Source organism: Trichosurus vulpecula, chromosome 5 (genome assembly GCF_011100635.1).
Source record: "Trichosurus vulpecula isolate mTriVul1 chromosome 5, mTriVul1.pri, whole genome shotgun sequence".
Taxonomy (NCBI): domain Eukaryota; kingdom Metazoa; phylum Chordata; class Mammalia; order Diprotodontia; family Phalangeridae; genus Trichosurus; species Trichosurus vulpecula.
Genome location: NC_050577.1, coordinates 210,576,451 through 210,596,241, shown reverse-complemented (window position 1 = coordinate 210,596,241; position 19,791 = coordinate 210,576,451). Strand labels below are relative to the sequence as shown.

The following is a 19,791-nucleotide window of genomic DNA, read 5'->3' as shown; positions in this document are numbered from 1 at the left end:
CCTTGGCCAATTATCACAATCAGAACTACGTTTCTTATACTTTACATTAATCCATTATTAATTTCCTCACCAGGAGGATGAGATTTCAATAAGGAATTAATAACAAGCACCAGTACGTACATAAATACAATAATCAATTTTAACACAGTACATATAAAATAATAAACTTTTAGTCATGCCATGTTTCTTTTAAGGCATTTACAAAAGAAACCACAAGCCATTCTTCTTTTAACATTAATGATTGTAACAAAACTTTAGACAAGCATGATATTAACCAAATAACAAAATAATATTCTTACAAGCCCTTCCCCACACTTTCCCTCCCCTCCTTAGTCTAGATAAGACGGGAGAGCCTTACCTTTTTAACCTGGTAGAAGGGAAGGGGGGGAAGGAGCAGCAGTTACTGGGATTTAAGTTTTACTGAAAGAGAGAGAACAGCAGGGATCAGAAACCAGCCAAATTCCAAACCTGGCTTTTTAAAGTCAGCAGAGCTGATTTCTAGTGATTTGTTTTTAGGGTATAAGATTAGAATTTGAGACGTGGGTCCTGGCAAAGTTTTGTTTGGTGAATTGTCTCCATACTATTACAAAGAATTAAAGGACCCTAACTTATACAGGACCACACACAGGAACGCTAGTCCCAGTTCTATAGTAATCTAAGATGTTCCATAATCAATTATTTTAATAGATTTGTTACAGTACTTACAAAACCTTCTGCTTATAGAAATTTGCTACTAAGAGATTAGGGATGTAACTTATAGTAAGGGAACAATATTTCCACAACTACATGTCAAATCCAGGCAGAAGTTATGCCAAACTGCAAACTGCATTTACCAGGCTTAAAGTCTGCCAGGTTTCAATGAAGGAATCAAGTCAAGAGAGTCCCACCTGAGCAGAGGCGGAACAGTTGTCCTCTCGACCTTCCCATGAAATCATACCTGCGGTTCATACTTTTGCCCCTCACAGGGCTGCTGGCATCATGAATCAGTGGCTCAGATAGCCTTCCTTGATATTCACACCTGGAGTTTGACTCAGAAAAGCAGTCACATTAGATCTTTGAATAGCAAGTTCCAATAATCAATTTAAGATACGACCATAATCTCACATTGCTTAAGGAACATCTTTAAAGTGAGCCTTAAGTAGCTCACATGTACTTCTATCCTTGTTTATAAAATCTTTCTATTAAGATCATAAGTTATTGCTCTAACACATTTGCATCAGTTTCCCAGGCTTTCCTATTCTTCTCTAACTATGCCTGATCTGAAAGAATGAGATCTACTTCAAGAACTGAACCATATAAATATGATAGGATCAAACACTAACTTCATCTTACATTTTAGACCATGGAATGAATTCAAATCCAAACAGCCACATTTAATTTTTCTCGTCAATGCAAAAGTATCCTACAACTTATCTGAAATTCTTTTCCCCAAACTGAAAACATCTGTAATTTAATTCCAGTAATTAATTACACCATTTGTATTAATACCTAATTGCTCTTACAACTCTTTGAAACAGTTAAGGACCTTATTGCACATAGATACACAGTAACTTTAAATTCCAGCCTTAGTCGATGGGATAATGATTCAACATTATATTTGTATCTTTATTTCACAAACTTCTTTTTCCCTTTACCTAAAAAGGGCAGCATCATATCATCTCCTCCAGAGGGCAGGTTCTTTTACATCAAATGGCAAGTTTCACTAATCAGAACTTTAGCAGGACCCACATCTCAAATTCTAATCTTATACCCTGAAAACCAATCACTAGAAATGAGTTCTGCAGACTTTAAAAAGCCAGGTTTGGAATTTGGCTAGTTTCAGACCCCTGCTGTTCTCTCTCTTTCAGTAAAACTTAAATCTCAATAACTGCTGCTCCTCCCCACCCCCCACTTCCCTTCTACCAGGTTGAAAATGTAAGACTCCCCTTCTTATCTAGACTAAGGAGGGGAGGGAGAGTGGGGAGGGAAGGGCAGTGTTTCAAAGCAGTCCCAAATTTTTAACCTGAAGGCATCCCAAAGTCTGCTTCCAAAAAAAAAAACACCTGTCTCTGCCCCCCATCGTGAGTCCTAAAATTTCCGTCTACCTTATCTTCTGTCCCTGGTCCCACCCAGACTTATAAAATTCAAGACTTCACACAGTGTCAATAAGAATTTGATTCTTAAAAAAACTCCTTGTTTTAGTTAACAACGTCAACTCTAAATTAAGTACAATTCTTAACAACATTTAAACCATAGAAATGCAACAATACCTTAAATATTTTTACGTATTTAAAATTTGAAACTACCCATCTTCAATTTAGATGAACGCATTATTTATGTTTTAGTATTTGTCTAAAATAAAATTTTTTAATACTATTAAAATTACATTGTAATAATACATTTCTTTCTTAGTTCAAGGCAAAAAAAATTCCAACCCACAAAGAGTAAGGAAAACATCAGGGACTGATGTAAGTAATCCCTAGGCAAAAAGGAAAATGATAGGTGGCAAAAGGTTGACAATACTGGAGTTGTAGGACATGAAATGGAGAGAATTTAGGCAGAATCCAAATAGGTTTCATAATAAAGAAGTTTGGGTTCCAAAAACAGCTTTGCTTCCCTAACTGTAATAAATTGCAGACAATGAAATGATGGTTAAAATATAACTACTGAATTCAAGCAAACCAATAAAATTATAAACTTAAAAAACATTAGAGTAGTGCAAATATTTGAACCATTTCTACAACCAATGCAGATTTGAATGTTCAGTCTATATCAGCATACATTTATGTACACTCTACATACACATTAGTTCAATTAATCCTCACAAAAACTCTTGTGAATTGGATTCTATTGTTGCCCCACTCCCAGTTTACAGATAACAAAACTGAAGCTCATAGAGGTTAAATGATTATTAGCTCAAGGGCACAAATCTAGTACTTTTCCAAGGCATGATTTTAATCTGACTTCAATCCAGTGCCCTATTCACTATTCAGAGCTGCCTTTTGAACTCACATGTGTCGATATATTTGAGCAGAGGTCTAAATGAAAAAGTTTTGTTTCCCAGAATAAGCTAGGTAACCAAGTTTTATAGCATTCCTAGAATAAGTTTCTCTTAATGCATTTTCCACTTTAATAGTTTCTAGATCTTACCATAAATTTTCTGCCTTTTTATCCACAGTGATATTGCATTAAAAATGAAGATTTATCCCTTTGATTTCCAATTCTTGGCTACCACAAAGAGAGCCGCTATAAATATCTTTGTACATATGGGTCCCTTTCCCTCTTGTGTGATTTCTTTGGGATACAACCCTAGAAGTGGTATTGCTGGGTCAAAGGGTATGAACATTCCTATGGCCCTTCGGGCATATCTCCAAATTACTCTCCAAAATGGCTGGATCATCTCACAACTCCACCAGCAATGTAACAATGTTCCAATTTTCCCACATCCTCTCCAGCATTTATCATCCTCCTGCTTTGTTATTTTAGCCAATCTTACAGGAGAGATGTGGTATCTAAGAGTTGTTTTGATTTGCATTTCTCTAATCAGTAGTGATCCAGAGCATTTTTTCATATGCCTATAGATAGCTTTAATTTCTTCCTCTGAAAACTGCCTGTTCATATCCTTTGACCATTTTTCAATTAGCAAATGGCTTGTATTCCTATATATTTGGCTCAGTTCCCTGTATATTTTAGAAATGAGCCCTTTATCAGAGATACTAGTTGCAAAGATTTTCTCCCAATTTTCTGCTTCCCTCCTAATTTTTGTTGCATTGGCTTTTTTTTGTACAAAAACCATGTGTGGTAAACTAAAAATAAAAAAAATATTTTAAAAAATGCAGATTTATGATTTTTGTTGTAAGTAATCTGTATGATGATATAGATTCTGCTGGGAAATTGTGCAATTCACTTTAATTTTCTGTGCCTCAGATCTCTTATGATGAAAGCTAATTTAAGGTAGAAATAATTTTGTCCCTCTTGACCTAACCTCAACTTGAGCTTCAGGCAGTTACAAAACATAAGTGTGTTATGAGGTTTTAGCATGTTAATAAGGTGTAACAGTCTGTAACTGCTTTACGAAGTGAGAACAGTTTAGCTGAGGTAACAAATTAGCTATGTCCCTAGATATTGCTATCTTTTCCTCTCTTTTTCCTCTCTCCTTCTACTTCTATGACCCTTAATGGCATTAGAGTTTTGAAAGGAAATGTATTACCTCACCTCATTAGAATGTAAACATTTCACCTTTTAATCTAGTTGCTTTTGATTACTTTCTTATACTTATTTACTTTTTTGCATTTTTCTTGACTTGTATTTTTGTATTTCAAAGTTTCCATTCAGCTCTTGTCTTTTCATCCGGAATGCTTAGAAGTCTTATTAAAGCTGTTTTCCATAGGTAAAATTATACTTACTTTTTCTGAGTAGTAAGCCTATATCTTTTCCCATTATAATTTATTACAAGTTCTCCCTCTCTTTAAGGTGAAAAGCTGCTAAATGTTGTGGGATTCTGACTTGTTGTTTGATACCTGAACTTTTCTTTTCTGGCTGCTTGAGGTTTTTTGTCTTTGACTTGGAAGCTTTCAACTTTGATTATGACATTCATGGGAATTTTAATTTGGGAATTTCTTTCAGTAAGTGACCAGTGCATTTTATTTTTATTTTTCCTTCTGCTTCTAATAGGTCCCAACACTTTTCCTTCATGATTTCTTAAAATGTGTTATTCAAATTCATTTTTGGTCATGGCTTTCAGGGATGAATTCTATATATACTATATGTGTGCCTCAGTATTAATGAACTTTGAATCATTGAATTTTGAACCCACTTTTCACACAAATGTTGTGTGAATTTGTGGGTAACAGTAATCTGAGTTTATGAAAGGAATATATTATAACTGTTGTTCTTGCTACATTATTTAGAGAAATACCTCTGCTAAGAAATAATTATATCTACTAATTGAAGCACAAAATGAGTGGAATGATCTATAATTTTTAAGAAGTATTTTTAGTTTCCAACATTGACTTCCACAAGATTTTGAGTGACAAATTTTCTCCCCATTTCTACCCTCCCCCACCCCAAGATGGCATGTATTCTGATTGCCCTTTTCCCCAGTCTGCCCTTCTCCCTCCCCCTTGTCCCCTTTCTCCTTGTTTTCTTTTAAGGCAAGATAGATTTCTATACCTCATTGCCTGTATGTCTTATTTCCCAGTTGCATATAAAAACAACTTTCTTTGAGCATTTGTTTTTAGAGCTTTAAGTTCCAAATTCTCTCTCTTCTTCCCTCCCTACCTACCCTTCTTGAGAAGGCAAGCAATTCAACATAGGTCACATGTATCATTATGCAAAACACTTCCATAACAGTCATGTTGTGAAAGACTAACTATATTTCCCTCCATCCTATCCTGTTCCCTGTTATTCAATTTTCTCCCTTACCCTATCCCTTTTCAAAAGTGTTTGCTTTTGATTACCTTCTCCTCTGATCTGCCCTCCCTTCTATCACCCCACCTCTTATCCCATTCCCCCCACTTTCCTGTAGTGTAAGATACCCAACTGAGTATGTATGGTATTCCATCCTTAAGTCAAATTCAATGAGAGCAAGATTCACTCATTTCCTTTCACTTGCCCCCTTTTCCCTTCCAGAAGAACTGCTTTTTCTTGCCACTTTTATGTGAGATAATTTACCCCATTCTATCTCTCCCTTTCACCTTCTCCCAATATATTCCTCTCTCACCCCTTGATTTTATTTTTTTAGATATCATCCCTTCATATTCAACTCACCCTGTGCCCTCTGTATGTATGTATGTATGTATATATATATATATATATATATATACATATATATATGTATGTATGTGTATGTATGTTTGTATGTATGTATATTTCCTTCAACTACCCTAATACTGAGAAAGGTCTCATGAATTACACACATCATCTTTCCATGTAGAAATGTAAACAAAACAGTTCAACTTTAGTAAGTCCCTTATAGTTTCTCTTTCTTGTTTACCTTTTCATGCTTCTCTTGATTCTTGTATTTGAAAGTCAAATTTTCTCTTTAGGTCTGGTCTTTTCATTAAGAAAGCTTGAAAGTTCTCTATTTTATTGAAAGTGAATATTTTGCCTTGGACCATTATATTCAGTTTTGCTGGGTAGGTGATTCTTGGTTTTAATCCTAGCTCCATTGACCTCCAGAATATCATATTCCAAGTCCTTCAATCCCTTCATGTAGAAGCTGCTAGGTCTTGTATTATTCTGATTGTGTTTCCACAGTACTCAAATTGTTTCTTTCTGGCTGCTTGCAGTATTTTCTCCTTGAGCTGAGAGCTCTGGAATTTGGCAACAATATTCCTAGGATTTTTCTTTTTGGGATCTTTTTCAGGAGGTGATTGGTAGATTCTTTCAATTTCTATTTTACCCTCTGGCTCTAGAATATCAGGGCAGTTCTCCTTGATAATTTCTTGAAAGATGAGATCTAGGCTCTTTTTTGATCACGGCCTTCAGGTAATCCAATAATTTTTAAATTATCTCTCCTGGATCTATTTTCCAGGTCAGTGGTTTTTCCAATGAGATATTTTACATTGTCTTCCAGTTTTTCATTCCTTTGGTTCTGTTTTATAATATCTTGATTTCTCATAAAGTCACTAGCTTCCACTTGCTCCAATCTAATTTTTAAGGTAATATTTTCTTCAGTGGTCTTTTGGATCTCCTTTTCCATTTGGGTAATTCTGCCTTTCAAGGCATTCTTCTCCTCATTGGCTTTTTGGAGCTCTTTTGCCATTTTGGCTTAGTCTATTTTTAAGGTGTTATTTTCTTCAGTATTTTTTTTGGGTCTCCTTTAGCAAGTCGTTGACTTATTTTTCATGGTTTTCTCACATCCCTCTCATTTCTCTTCCCAATTTTTCCTCTACTTCTCTAACTTGCTTTTCCAAATCCTTTTTGAGCTATTCCAAGCCTGAGACCAATTCATATTTTTCTTGGAGGCTTTTGATGTAGGCTCTTTGACTTTGTTGACTTCTTCTGGCTGTATGTTTTGGTCTTCTTTGTCACCAAAGAAAGGTTTCAAAGTCTGAGTCTGAATCTGAGTCTGTATTTGCTGCCTGGCCAAGTTCCCAGCCAACTACTTGACCCTTGTGCTTTTCATCTTGGTATGACTGCTCATAGAGTACAGAATATTTTGTCCTAAGCTTGAGGGGCTGTGCTGCTGTTTTCAGAGCTATTTCCACACAGCATCGTCTGCCACACCAGTGCTCCTCCTCCCCCAAGAACCAACAACCCGAACTGTGACTCACATCTTAGCAGGCTCTGCACTCCTGCTCTGACACTCTGATCTGCAGCTTAATTCCTCCCACTAGGTGGGCCTGGGGCCAGAAGCAATTGCAGCTGTAGTTCTGGAAGCAGCCTCAGAGCTACACCACCTCCATCATCCCTGGGGAACTCCTTTCACTCTGTCCCAGCAACTTTTCCCAGTAACCTTCTCTGTTGTCTTTGGTGTTTGTAGGTTAGAAGACTGGTAATTGCCAGAGCTCACCAATGCAGGGCTCTATGGCCTGTTCTGCCTGGCTCCCAGTCTAGTTTGTCTGGGCGCAGCCCATGCTGGGCTCTTCTCTCCTCTGCTCCCAGCTCTGTGCAATAGACCTTACTCAGAGACCATCCAGGCTGTCCTGGGCTGGAGCCCTGCTTCCCTCTGCAGTTTTGTGGGTTTTGCTGTTCTAGAATTTCTTCAGAGCCATTTTTATAGGTGTTTGGAGGGACCTTGGGGAGAGCTTTAGGCAAGTCCCTATTTCCCAGCCACCATCTTGGCCCCTCCCCCCCAATTTACTTCTACCTATTTCCTTGCCCTCCTATTCCTTAACCTACCCACCTCTCTAAGAGTCCCTCCCTGATCCTTTCCTTGTCTATTCCTATCTATCCCCTTGTCCTCTTATTTCTTCCTGAATTTAGAAGACTTTTATACCATTCTAGATATATATGTTGTTCCCTCTTTATCTCATTTCTGGTTTGAGTAAGGTTCCAGCACTACCTCCCCTCCCCCTCTCTACTTTCTTCTTCTATATCAGTTCTTCCTTTCCTGCCTCATTTGCATGACATAATTACCCCTTTCCTTTCACAGTTTTAAAAAGAATAATCCCATCAAACAAAGCTCAGCCCAAGTCTTTCTTTCCAACTACCGAAAAAATAATGACAGTCATAAGATTACTGATAACATTTTCACATACAAGAAGTAAAAAATTTAACCTTTTTAAGTCCCTTATAATTGGTCTCTCCTCAATCTCATCTTTGGATGTTTTTTTTCTGATGAGATGTTTCATATTTTCTTCTAGATTTTCATTCTTTTGATTTTGTTTTATTATTTCTTGGTGTATTATATCATCATTAGATTCCCCTTGTCTAATTCCAGTTTTCAAGGAATTATTTTCTTCCTTAATGTTTTGATTCTCTATTTACATTTGGTTGACTTTCTTTTCATAATTTTCTTGGATTGCTCTTTTTGTCCCCTGATTCCTCAGTCTCTCTTATTTGATTTTTAAAGTCCTTTTTAAATTCTTCCAAGAACTCTTTTTGTGCTTGGGACCATCTGATGTTTCTCATCAAAATAGGAGTGGCTTTTTTTTTTTGCTCCACTATCTTACTCTGAATATGAATCCAGATCTTCTCTATCCCCATAGTAACTATCTATGATTAGATTCTTTCTCCTTTGCTTACTCATTTTTATTTTATTTTATTTTGTTTTTAGCAGTTATTACTATAATCAAGTTCTAGTTCCAAGGTGTGGGGAATGATGTCCCAAGCTTCAGGTTCTTCTTACTGTTATTTTCTGTGCTCTGTGTTGGGGCGTGACCTTGGGCACTCCTCTCCACCCCTAAGCCATGGTCTAAAACACCCATACTGTCTGGCAAATGCTTTGGTCTCTTTGGTTCCTCTGTGGCTTCAAACTACAGCTGTTCTCTCTGCCCTGGAAATGAAACCAGGGATTCTGCTCTCCTGCAGGTGCCCATAGCCAGCAGGGTCCCTGCATCTCTGCTACTGAACTCATTAGGCATGTACTAGCTCCTTCTCCCCACAAATTGTGTTTGGCATTCCTTGACAATGGAAGGTCTTTTAATCTCCTAATCAGCCATTGAACCCCCATACTGCCTATGAGGTGAAAGTTCCTGAGGCTGCCTCCCAATCTAGCTGCCCCAGGATTCATTTATTAATTCAGCAGAGTCAGCCTGGAGGTGTTTACACTTCACTTAAGTTGAACCTCAGCTCCTGGAGGTCTTTTCAGGTTGTCTTAGGAAAAAAACTGCTTTACTCCACCTTCTTCCAAGAATTCTATCCCTTTTTGTACTTTTAAAAAAGGTCTTTTAAATGCTTTCTTTTATTTTTAATTTTTAATCCCCTGAAGAGTACATCAATAGGTCAAGATATAAGCCAGTCTTTCTATTATGGTTATTTTCTCAGCTGTTTTACTTATTTAACCTTTATTGTGTTTCCTTAGTTTGGAGTGTTTAAAATTCAAAAAAAAATCCACTCATCTTTTTTTTTTTTTTTTACCATGCGGAAATGCCTACATGCTTTTTTTGATTAGACATTAATCTATTTTTCTCTTGTTCATAATAGCTTCAGGTTTGCAGAGTAAATTTTCTGGGTTGCATCTTGACATTTTTGCTTTATGGAATGTTATTCCACTCCCTTTGGCTTCTAGCAGATATAGAATAATCTTGGTTTATATGAATTTCCTAAACTTTATATTTGAAGGTCTTTCTCGTGGTTTCTTACAGAATTTATTATCTATGTGTCTTAGAGTTAGTAGCATAGTCTTTCCCTTCTCTCTCAGAAGTGATCTGTAGATTATTTTTATTCATATTTTGTTTTCTTATTTCAGAAGTTGTTGGAACTTTTCTTGTATTATTTTATATGCATAATAGTAATTACATTTTTCAATTTATCATGTTCTTCTGAAAGATCAGTAATATTTAATTTTTGTTTACACACCTCTCTTTGAGATTAATGAATTTTGATTATATAGTGATTAGGTAGTCTTTGAGAATTATTGTCTTTTACTTCTCACTTTCCAGATTGTCCTTCACTTCAGTATATTTCTATTCCAAATATATTCTTTCATTAACATTTTTGGAGTGACTTGCTAATGTGTTCTCAAGTATTTTTATTCTGCCAATTATTTCTACTGTTCAGGCCATAAGTTCATACATTTATTTCCTTTCTAGCTTCTTTTTTAAATTAATTATTAAATTCTATTTTAAATTTGATGACTAAAACAAGCATTTCCAAAACATAATACAATAAAAAAGATGATTGCACGTAAAACTGCAAATCTACTATGCACAACTTCCTTTTCTCTATTGAATCATTCTAACACATCTTGTTTGGTTTCCTTGATCTCTTAGGATTTGATAGTATTCTGTGTTTTATCAGACATGAATTCAATTTCCTTTGTCATGTGACATTTACTTATAAAAAATTGTAATCTTTAATGTTTCAGTGTGCAGACTTTAATTTTAGCACCATTGCTGTTGATTTATCTGTTTGTGCTTTAGGTTTTAATTGAACTTTCTTTTGCTCAATATTTAGTGGCTTTATCCTTTTTAAGAATAGAAAATTTTATCCTATTATTACACTGTCCACTCACTTTCATACTCTTTCCCTTTAATATTGTGTGTATTCAATAGACTAGGCTAGATGCCAGGATGCCTTAACCTCTTCCCAAATTGAGTAATTTCCTTTTCACTTGCCTTGGTCCCTGCTTCCAAGGAGCTTCTGCAGGAACAGCAAATTTCAGTCACTTTTTTTCAGGCCTATTTGAGAAACAAATGGAGGCCTCTGGAACCAAATCTGACTATTCCTTCTCTGGTGACCTGAATCGGCATCTGCTAATTTTTATAGGATTTGGATAAGGAAGTAGGAATATAAGAGGTTGCGTCACTTCCGGCTTGAGGTTTACAAATCTAAGTTCCATTCTGAGCAAAAGGAAGGACAATCTCTCCCGTACTCTTCCTTTCATTTTCATGTTGAAACAATGCACTAAGTGGGGAATATATATTTATGTTGCAAAACAAAAGTCTTTTGCTCATTTTCTGTATCATTTCAGAACACAGAAGCTCTTGGAGGAGCAGTCTTGAGTAAATGCCTAAAGGATTAGAGTTTTCCAGTTTGAGTTAAGGCTGTTACTTTGTTGGATTTCTTGCTTTCTTGTCCTGGGGATTCAAGTGCATTTCCTTAACATTTGATGTGTAATTGCTCTTTTGTTTCATTTTGTTTGTTTTTTGTGAAAAAGAATAGGGACTGAATAAAGTACTTAGTTTATGATTCCATGATCTTTTTAGTTATGTGACTCAGAAATAGTTTGCTCAGTGACACAATGCAAATATCTAACTCCCTCAAATATTTTATTTAAATAAATTTTGAAATAAATTTGTTGTATCATTTTAAGGGCTGTGAGACCAACAAGATGGAAGACCAGACATTTTTTTCCAATCTTAATGATGTCTCACATTGTTCCAAAATTGGAATTATGTGACCAGAGATAAATCAATTTCAGCTTTCTCTGCAGTCTATGGCAGTAGGAATCCAAACACAGTTCTAGAATTGGTTCAGAGCCATTTCTTACAGGTTTTTGGAGGGACTTAGCAGGGAGTTCACACTAGTCCCTGCTTTCCAGCTGCCATCTTGTCTCCACCTATGGTAAAATCTTGATGAAGGAACAGCAGAGAAGGCTAATCCCTAGATCCTTATATGTGCTTATACAGAATCCATTCCCCTACCACCTACCACACTAGCAGGAGCAGGATTATACGAGTCATCCCATGCCGGTTGCCACAGAACTCAAGTCCACATCCTTTACCCTCCTTCCAGTGTTAAAAAGATACATAGGGCAGAAATTTGTTCAGCCTGTAATGTCAAGATATTTGGACACACTCTTTTTCCACAGCCGAGGCCCAGCAAGCAGGCTGTGACCCGAGCTTGGCATAGCAACAATCCTTTGCACTCACCCTCTGGATGATCTCACTCTATGGTAAAACGTATTGCTTTGACCAACATCAGGTATTCTCTGAGGGATTTATGATTTTCCTATTAATCAATAATTTCCCAGGGACCTAAGAGCCAGAAGTAGCCAACATGTTGCAGCAGAAAGTGTTAAATCAAACCTCCTAATACTCTTAAGAATTCTTATGCTTGTATGACTGCTAAGTGAACTGAACCAGATGCTGCACTTCTGTTCCTGCCACACTAACTCTGGTTTTATACCCTGCTGAACAATCACAAGGCTCAACAACCCTTATACAATGGGTCTAATGACTTAAGAACTGTTCCCACAAGACTCAAGAACACCTATATTGTCCCCAAAATGCCTGCACACATGGGCCTGCCAGGGGAACTTTTTAATCAAGACTTAAGGATGACTGTGTTGGGTTCTGCCTTTTTGTAGTTTTCAGGCTTATAAGCCCTACCCCTGCCCCAGCATGTCAAGCCCTTCTCAGGAGGATTTATGTTTGCAAACCTGCTTTCCTCATTTTGAAATTAATTAAGCCAATTTTTCATTTCTGTCTCACCTGCTTCTGGCCTGCTTTGTTTGGTTAGCCACTCACAGGTTAGAGACATTTCCAATCTGACCTACATTTAAAATTCTTTTGTCAGTGATAGCGCTGTGGCAGTGATATGTGCAAAAATAGCTTGGTCAGAGAATGGAGAGAGGAAATAGGAGTAGAACGTGTATGAGCTCGTGTGTGTGTGTGTGTGTGTGGGTGTGTGGGTGGGTGTGACAGAGAGAGAGAGACAGAAACAGAGAAATAGAAATTGTATGGCACTCCACTAAGTCTGAAGAAAAAATTCCAAGATCCAGATGGGGTTAGTTATGTCCCCCCAGAAGTCACTTGGGGCAGTAATTGAGGCTGGTGAACTGTGAATTTCCTCTGCTCCATGTGAGAAAAGACTGAGATGCTTCGAGATCCAGCCTCTAGAAAAATGATGAGTGGACTTTCTAAGCACCAAAACCCTGCAGATCATACCCCTTTGTAATAACAATTCAGCTAGCAGCTGCTGCTGAGTTGTAAGACCCACCAAGACCAGCAACAAAAGCTGCCAGCACAGGTTCTTTTGATCTGCTTTACTAAGGAAAGTAACTTTAAGGGGTTAATAATCTTACTTTAATCCAACATACAAATATCACTCAGTTAGTTCAGGAGGAAAAGCCAGCAACCTGAACTTCAGAGCAAATACAAACAAATTGCAGAGATAATATAAACAGACCAAATCACAATTCGTAGTTACCAGGAAGCCATCAACATCTACATTTACAAGCAGGAGGCTCTTAAAATGGCTGCCCAGAGTCCCATGCCACTCTCACTGGAAAGTGACTGAGAGCCCCAAGGGAGAATGCCAACCTCTGGGTTTATATGTCTTGTTCAGGGTCAAAGGGCATCACAATGTGCAACTCAAACCCACGTGACCTAAAAGCATCACAAACTTGGGACTCAGACCCACATGGTCTAAAAGCCTCTGGTGTCACAAACATGTCACTCAAACTCATGCAAACCAGGCTTTCCCTTGAGGCAAAGAGGTCATCAAAGACTCCTAATTTAATTGAAGAAACAAAGGCTGGACTCATCAAGGGCACTTGATTAAATAAGTGCTCTAAAAGAGAAAACAGTAAAAAAAAAGTCCCACTTGAATTAATATTACACTCTTTTAAGGTCCTCATTAAAGAGGTGCCCTTTAAAGAATTTCTCCCTTCTTTCATAGGAGAGCTTTCCTCAGGAGAAGGAATATCTGAGTCCCTAGAGGCAACTGACAAAAAAAGGTGGAAGATAATGAGCCCAGAGAGATTGCAAGGCAAATAGAGGGGCAGGAAATGACCAAAAAGATGTAGCTAGTCAATAATGGCTCTGTCCCCTGCACAACCAGAGACACAGGAAAATTTCTACTATGAAGCAATACTCTTTATAACACCTGAAAAAAGTGTTATTTCAAAAACAAAAAAGGAGAATAGCATGGGGAAAGATCTGCAAAGCAATAGAATAAAAAGTTTTTGGAATAAGAAACTCAAGATTAGATACCAAAATGTTCCTTAGAAGCTTTAATTCCATGAAGAATACAGAGACTAAAGAAGGACTGAGTATGAGGAAACATACCAAAATTTCTGGGATGCATTTTAAAAAATCCTGGAGGAAAAACCATATCCTACAAATATACATAAACAAAATATTATCCTCCTCATAAAAGAAGGCTACAACTCACTGACAAGAAGAGAAAAGCAAATCAAAACAACCCTGAGATTTTACCTCATACCCAGAGAACAGGCAAAGTGAAGAAAGGATGCCCATTACCATCACTATATTCAATATTGTACTAGAAATGTCAGCTACAGCAATGAGAGAAGAAAAAGAAATTGAAGGAATTAGAATAGGCAATGAGGAAACCAAACAATTACTCTTTGCAGATGACATGATAGTATATTTGGAGAATCCCAGACAGTCAACTAAAAAACTACTTGAATATAACAATGTAAATGAGAAGAATTACCAAGAAAAGTCAAAAGTAAATGAAGCAAAATTAATAAAGAATGAGCTTGGCTTAAAAGAAAAGATTTTAAGTGATATTCCCATCTCACTCCTTTGTGGAGGTGGGTGATCCAAAAACATGGCACTTTTCACATTTTCAGACTTTTTGACGAATTGATTAGTTAGGCTGATTTTTTTCCTCTTTCTTTTCTTTCTACTTTTTTTTGGCCTTAGAATATTATTTGTTATGTGGCATGGCTCTGTAGGAGAAAGAGGAGGAGGATTACTGGAAAACTATCGTGTTGTAAAAAAAAAAGACACCAATATAAACTTATTTTAGAAGAGAAAGTTGTCATATATACATAAAACACATCATACACACATAGATGCATAAGCCTGTGAGCTTGAATAAACTAAAATTCTAGTTAATAATTCTCCCTTCCTTATCTTATGGAATCTCCAATTATCACCCAAGGGTGATGTGTTCATTTATGATCTTGAAACTTCACTTTATCTCGCCGATTATTAAAGGTCACTGCTACAATTCCAAGTCTTCCATTCTCAATGTTTTTCATTTGAAACACGTATCAATTTTCTATCTACAATCAATACCCCACACATACTTTATGAAACATCCTAGGAAACCATTGATTCCTTACCAATCTATAATTTTCTCAGTTATATAAAGAATATACAGTTAAGGAAACTAACACAGATTATTGAAATTCCAAAGCAAAGGACTAACATTCGGTCAGTTATTTATGTGTTGTTTTTGTTGAGTCATTTCAGTTGTGTCTGACTCTTTGTGACCCATTTTGGGTTTTTGGTTTTTTTTTTGGCAAAGATACTGAATTGGTTTGCCATTTCCTTCTCCAGCTCATTTTACTGATGAGTAAATGAAGCAAACAGGATTAAATGGCTTGCCCAGGGTCACACAACTAGAAAGTGTCTGAGGCTGGATTTGAATTCAGAAAGATAAATGTCTTCCTGGTTAAAAGCCCAGGGCAGTTATTTAAGATAATGCATAACATGAACCACAAAATTTACTTAAGATACTTTAAATTGGTAAAAATTTCAGAAAGTGATGAAAATTCATGTGAAATGTATTTAAATTTTAAACTAGTGAAAAGGAAGTTTAGTTTGAAGAAACATTTTGATAATTTGCTTTACAAAGCTTTTTAAAAAAAACATTGATTAATTAAATTTGTGAAAAATTCAACTTAAATTGTAACATCACTATGAATATAGGGACTGATTTCCATTAAATAGGGAATTTTAAAATGTTTATGTTTTTTTAATTGCTACCTTACCATTGACCGAAGTGTCTAAGAGAAGTATGCATTAGCTGAGTAAAAGCTTTATATTAGCTTACTGAAAATCAAAATTTAATGGTTGATTTTGTCTGATTTCACCCATAATTTCATTGCCTTATATCATCAATAAGGATCAAGGATCAAACATCCAATAGTGTTAGTAATCAATTCACCAATGTAAACTGCAAACCCTCTAGGCATTTAATAAAGTCTTATTGAGTTGATTTTCATAACAACAACATAAATGAATTGATTTTAGATTTCAACTACAAAGTCACATTTTGTTCAAATTTAATGTGATACAAAATATTAGTGGGGCAATATATTTTTAAATAACTTAGATAATATAAACATATGTTACATAATTAATATTTTTAGTTTTTAATCTATTAGTGTCACTTTAAGTGTTTGTAATGAATGTTTTATGAACAATTATTTTATGTAAGTTGTGGAGAAAATTTAAATTATCCAGGTGTGCCCTTACCTTGCATTCATAAAGAACACAAACTCCAGAAGAGGAATATATTGTTTTTTTCTCTCCTTCGAAATAGGTTCTTCCTTGAAAATGGCATGTGGCTTTGGGATTAAAAACAAAAACAAAAACTTCAATGAACAAAAATAGTTTAAAGTTGGCAAAGTAAATTTACACTGATGCTTCATATTTATTTACCACTTTTCAAGGATTCGTACTGACTATACTCCATGCCAACTGCTCCTCAAAATGAGATACTCAGACACAAGAATTTAGTCTACTGAACTTGTAGTTGTGGCATCCGCATTCAAATCCTTACTCTGTCACTTATTACCTATGTAACCTTGGGCAAGTCACTTAGTCACTTTGTTTCTGTGGGTCTCAGTTTCCTTTATTAAAATCAGGGTCTTGTTAAATGAGGTACCTCCAAGATCTCTACCATCTTTAGTTCCATAGTTACTAATATCTCTCCCTCTTACTTCTCCCATCCCCCAGTTGTCAAATCCTGTCAATTATTCATCCACAATATGTTTCCCATATGGCCCTTTATTTCTATTCCTAGCTACACTGTCCTATTCCAAGCTTCTTATTGCTTCTCATATGAACAACCAACTGAATTGCACAAAAGAATTGAGTCATATTTAAACTTTGCATCTCCTCCAGCATTTAGCACAGTGCTCTGCTTGTAATAGTACTTAACACGTATTATTAAAGTTCAGCTTGACTATTACAATTGACTTAAACAATTTTATCATACTGTTCTTACAGATTCATCTTTTTTAATGTAGTACAGGCTCAAGGCTCATTCTCCTGACTCTCACTAACACTGGCAGGCTGAAACCCTAGAAGATGACTGACCACTTTCTTCCTTCAGGTTTATAGAAGTAACTCTGAGGAACAGAGGGTTTTCTAGTACTACTATTCATGACACTGCAACAATATGCTCCCAGATGACATCAATTAACCAATTAGTCCTAATTAGATTTTAGACATGAATATTTACATAAGTAATATATTGAAAGCAGTTGGTAGAACCACCATCCCTTTCCAAACCAGAGTCAATCTGGTCTCAAGTTTAGAGAGCTCATGTGGCAATGAGGTAAATTCTTATCTCTTAATTGATAAAAGTCCTTTGCTCCCATTGTGAAGAACTATGAAGTTCACTTTAGATATTGTTTTCTTTTGGACTACTTGTAAAATTCTAAAGCTGCTTTTCTTCAGCAGGTCTAGTTTATTCTCAGGCATTGATGGGAAGTCCAAATCTTCTGAGCTTCTAAAATTCACAAGGTCATCTTCTAATCAAGGTGGAAGAGAGGAGACAGTAATTCTGTTACTCACCTTCCTCCCTTCCCCTTAACAATTCCCTTTCAGGAGCTTTGCTGATACTATCCTGCCACTCAACTTAGCCTGCTATTAGAATAGAGGATTCTGAATTTTTATCCAAGTCATTTCTTTCAATGTCATTTCAATCCTTCCAAATTGATTAAGGACTTTTTAACTCCTAGTTTATACATTCAATAAAGCAATAGTCAATGGGTGACAAACATTTATTAAGTGCCTTCTTAATAGCCAGGCATTGCACTAAGAACTGGAGATATAAATGCAAAAAAGAAAAACAATATTTGTTCTCAAGGATCTTACAAGACAACACACAAAAGAAAGCTGAAAAACAAGGGGTGGAGGGATGGAGAGGGGTGGAAATACTGGCATAGAGCATGGTGGAGAAGTTAAAAAAAATCCAAAATGAGTGTAGCCAGGATGGGGAAATGAGATAACTGATCAATAGATTCATTCTAGGATTCAATTATTTACTAGAGGTAACTTTGAGTGTAACTCAAAGAGGTGTTCTCACCTGATAAAGTATCAGGGCTTAGAATATCTTCTTGGTTAAATTGAGTAAGGGATAATTGACTGGTTCATTCAACCATCGATAAGGTGACCTTCTGTGATTAAAAGTGGACCTTAACTCATAAATTTATATTGGAGATAAAAGATTTTACTATTCATTAAAAATGCTACAATGGCTCCCTACTACAATGGGAAGGGGGAAGTATTCTGTGCTCTCAAATCTTAGCCTGGTATTTAGGGCTCTTAGTGATTTTGCACCACTCTAGTATTCTCACAATATTCCCCACATGTACTCTAAACTTCAATCGAACCAAACTATTTCCCAACCCCCAAACATATTTAAATCTTAAGAATTTCTGAAATGGTTTCTCTCTTCTCTCTCACTATGTCTCCAGTGTCTGGCTGTCAAAATCCTATCTCTCCTATAATTTGCAACTTAAATACTAACTCCTCCTCAACCCTCCTTCTGCCATTCACATTGCCTTTAACAAAATATGTTTGCTCCCTTCCTTGAGTTTTGAACAGCTCTTTGTAATGCTGTATCAGCTGCCTCAGGACATTCCCTTTTTCTCAAGGAACATGATACTGCCTCAGTCTTCCTCTCAATTTCAACTGCTCTTACAATAGGAGTTTAATAGGTGTTTATAATAGGTGTTTAAAATTCAAACACCTTAACTCCTCAGTTCCTCAGTTTCTTAATTTTGCATGACCCATTGTTATCCACATCTACTACGAAGGGGACTGGTACATCCCTCTTATCATGATCTACATGTAATTCCACTTATATGGAATATCTCTTTATCAGACTATAACCTTCTGTCATTCCATACATCTCTCCCAATTTCTTACCCTTATTTAAAGAACTGGGCCCTGATCAGCAAAATAATCCTTTTATTCCTCTTCATTCTCCACAGAGGCTGGTCCAAATGCTCTCTTCTCAAATACCCCACACCAACCCTATCTCTTTCCCAATAATGAGGACCTTATTTCATACTTTACGGAGAAAATAATGACCGTTTGTTTTACTCTTTACTCCTTTTCTACAATTCAAAACCTCTTGAAATCATCCCCCACTGTTTTTTCCTTTATTTTAGTCTCCAATAAAGTGGTAGGACTATCCCTTATGTGAAACTGCTGCATTAAGTATTAATTATTGATAGATTAATAATTAAGAAGCATGGTTTAGCTTTAGTTACTGGAATCAGTATTTATAAATTAGTTTGATTTAAAAGACAGCTTTGGCTACTTAACATTAGCATCTATAAGATGGTTTGTCTTCTTTATAAGAGTTAACTTCCCTATTTTTCTGGGCTACAGATTGGACTTTTGCCCCAGATGGAAAGAGGGGAAGGATGAATCCCTGGAGTCATAAGATGTTCTGCCTAGTCAGTCACGAGTCACAGATTGCTTAACCCTGGACTTTCCAGGGAACGTTCAGTAACTATTATCATGAGTCCTAGAAATCCCCTCCTATAAATCAGGCTAAATGTAAGCTCACCTACACCTTTACCAACTGTATAAAAAAAACTGCCACATCTGCTCTAATGCTCTAATTGCATAGCCACTGAGGGGCTATGCAATGTCACTTATTGGCAACTGCTAGTCTTCCTAATAAATGATCATACCACTCCTTTAAACGATCACGCCAAGTCTCTGCTCCTTTTCAGTCTAACTCCTAGAAAAACAAAGT

At 36.3% G+C, this 19,791-nt stretch overlaps 1 protein-coding gene across 1 annotated transcript in view; it reads right to left on the bottom strand.

Moving 5' to 3' along the window:
• Positions 1–19,791, bottom strand: part of NELL2 (neural EGFL like 2) — a 200,001-nt gene that overhangs the window by 85,715 nt on the left and 94,495 nt on the right. The window contains exon 10 of the mRNA XM_036761454.1: positions 16,266–16,357. Within this exon, the coding sequence (XP_036617349.1) occupies positions 16,266–16,357 (92 nt within the window). The remainder of the gene's footprint in view (positions 1–16,265; positions 16,358–19,791) is intronic.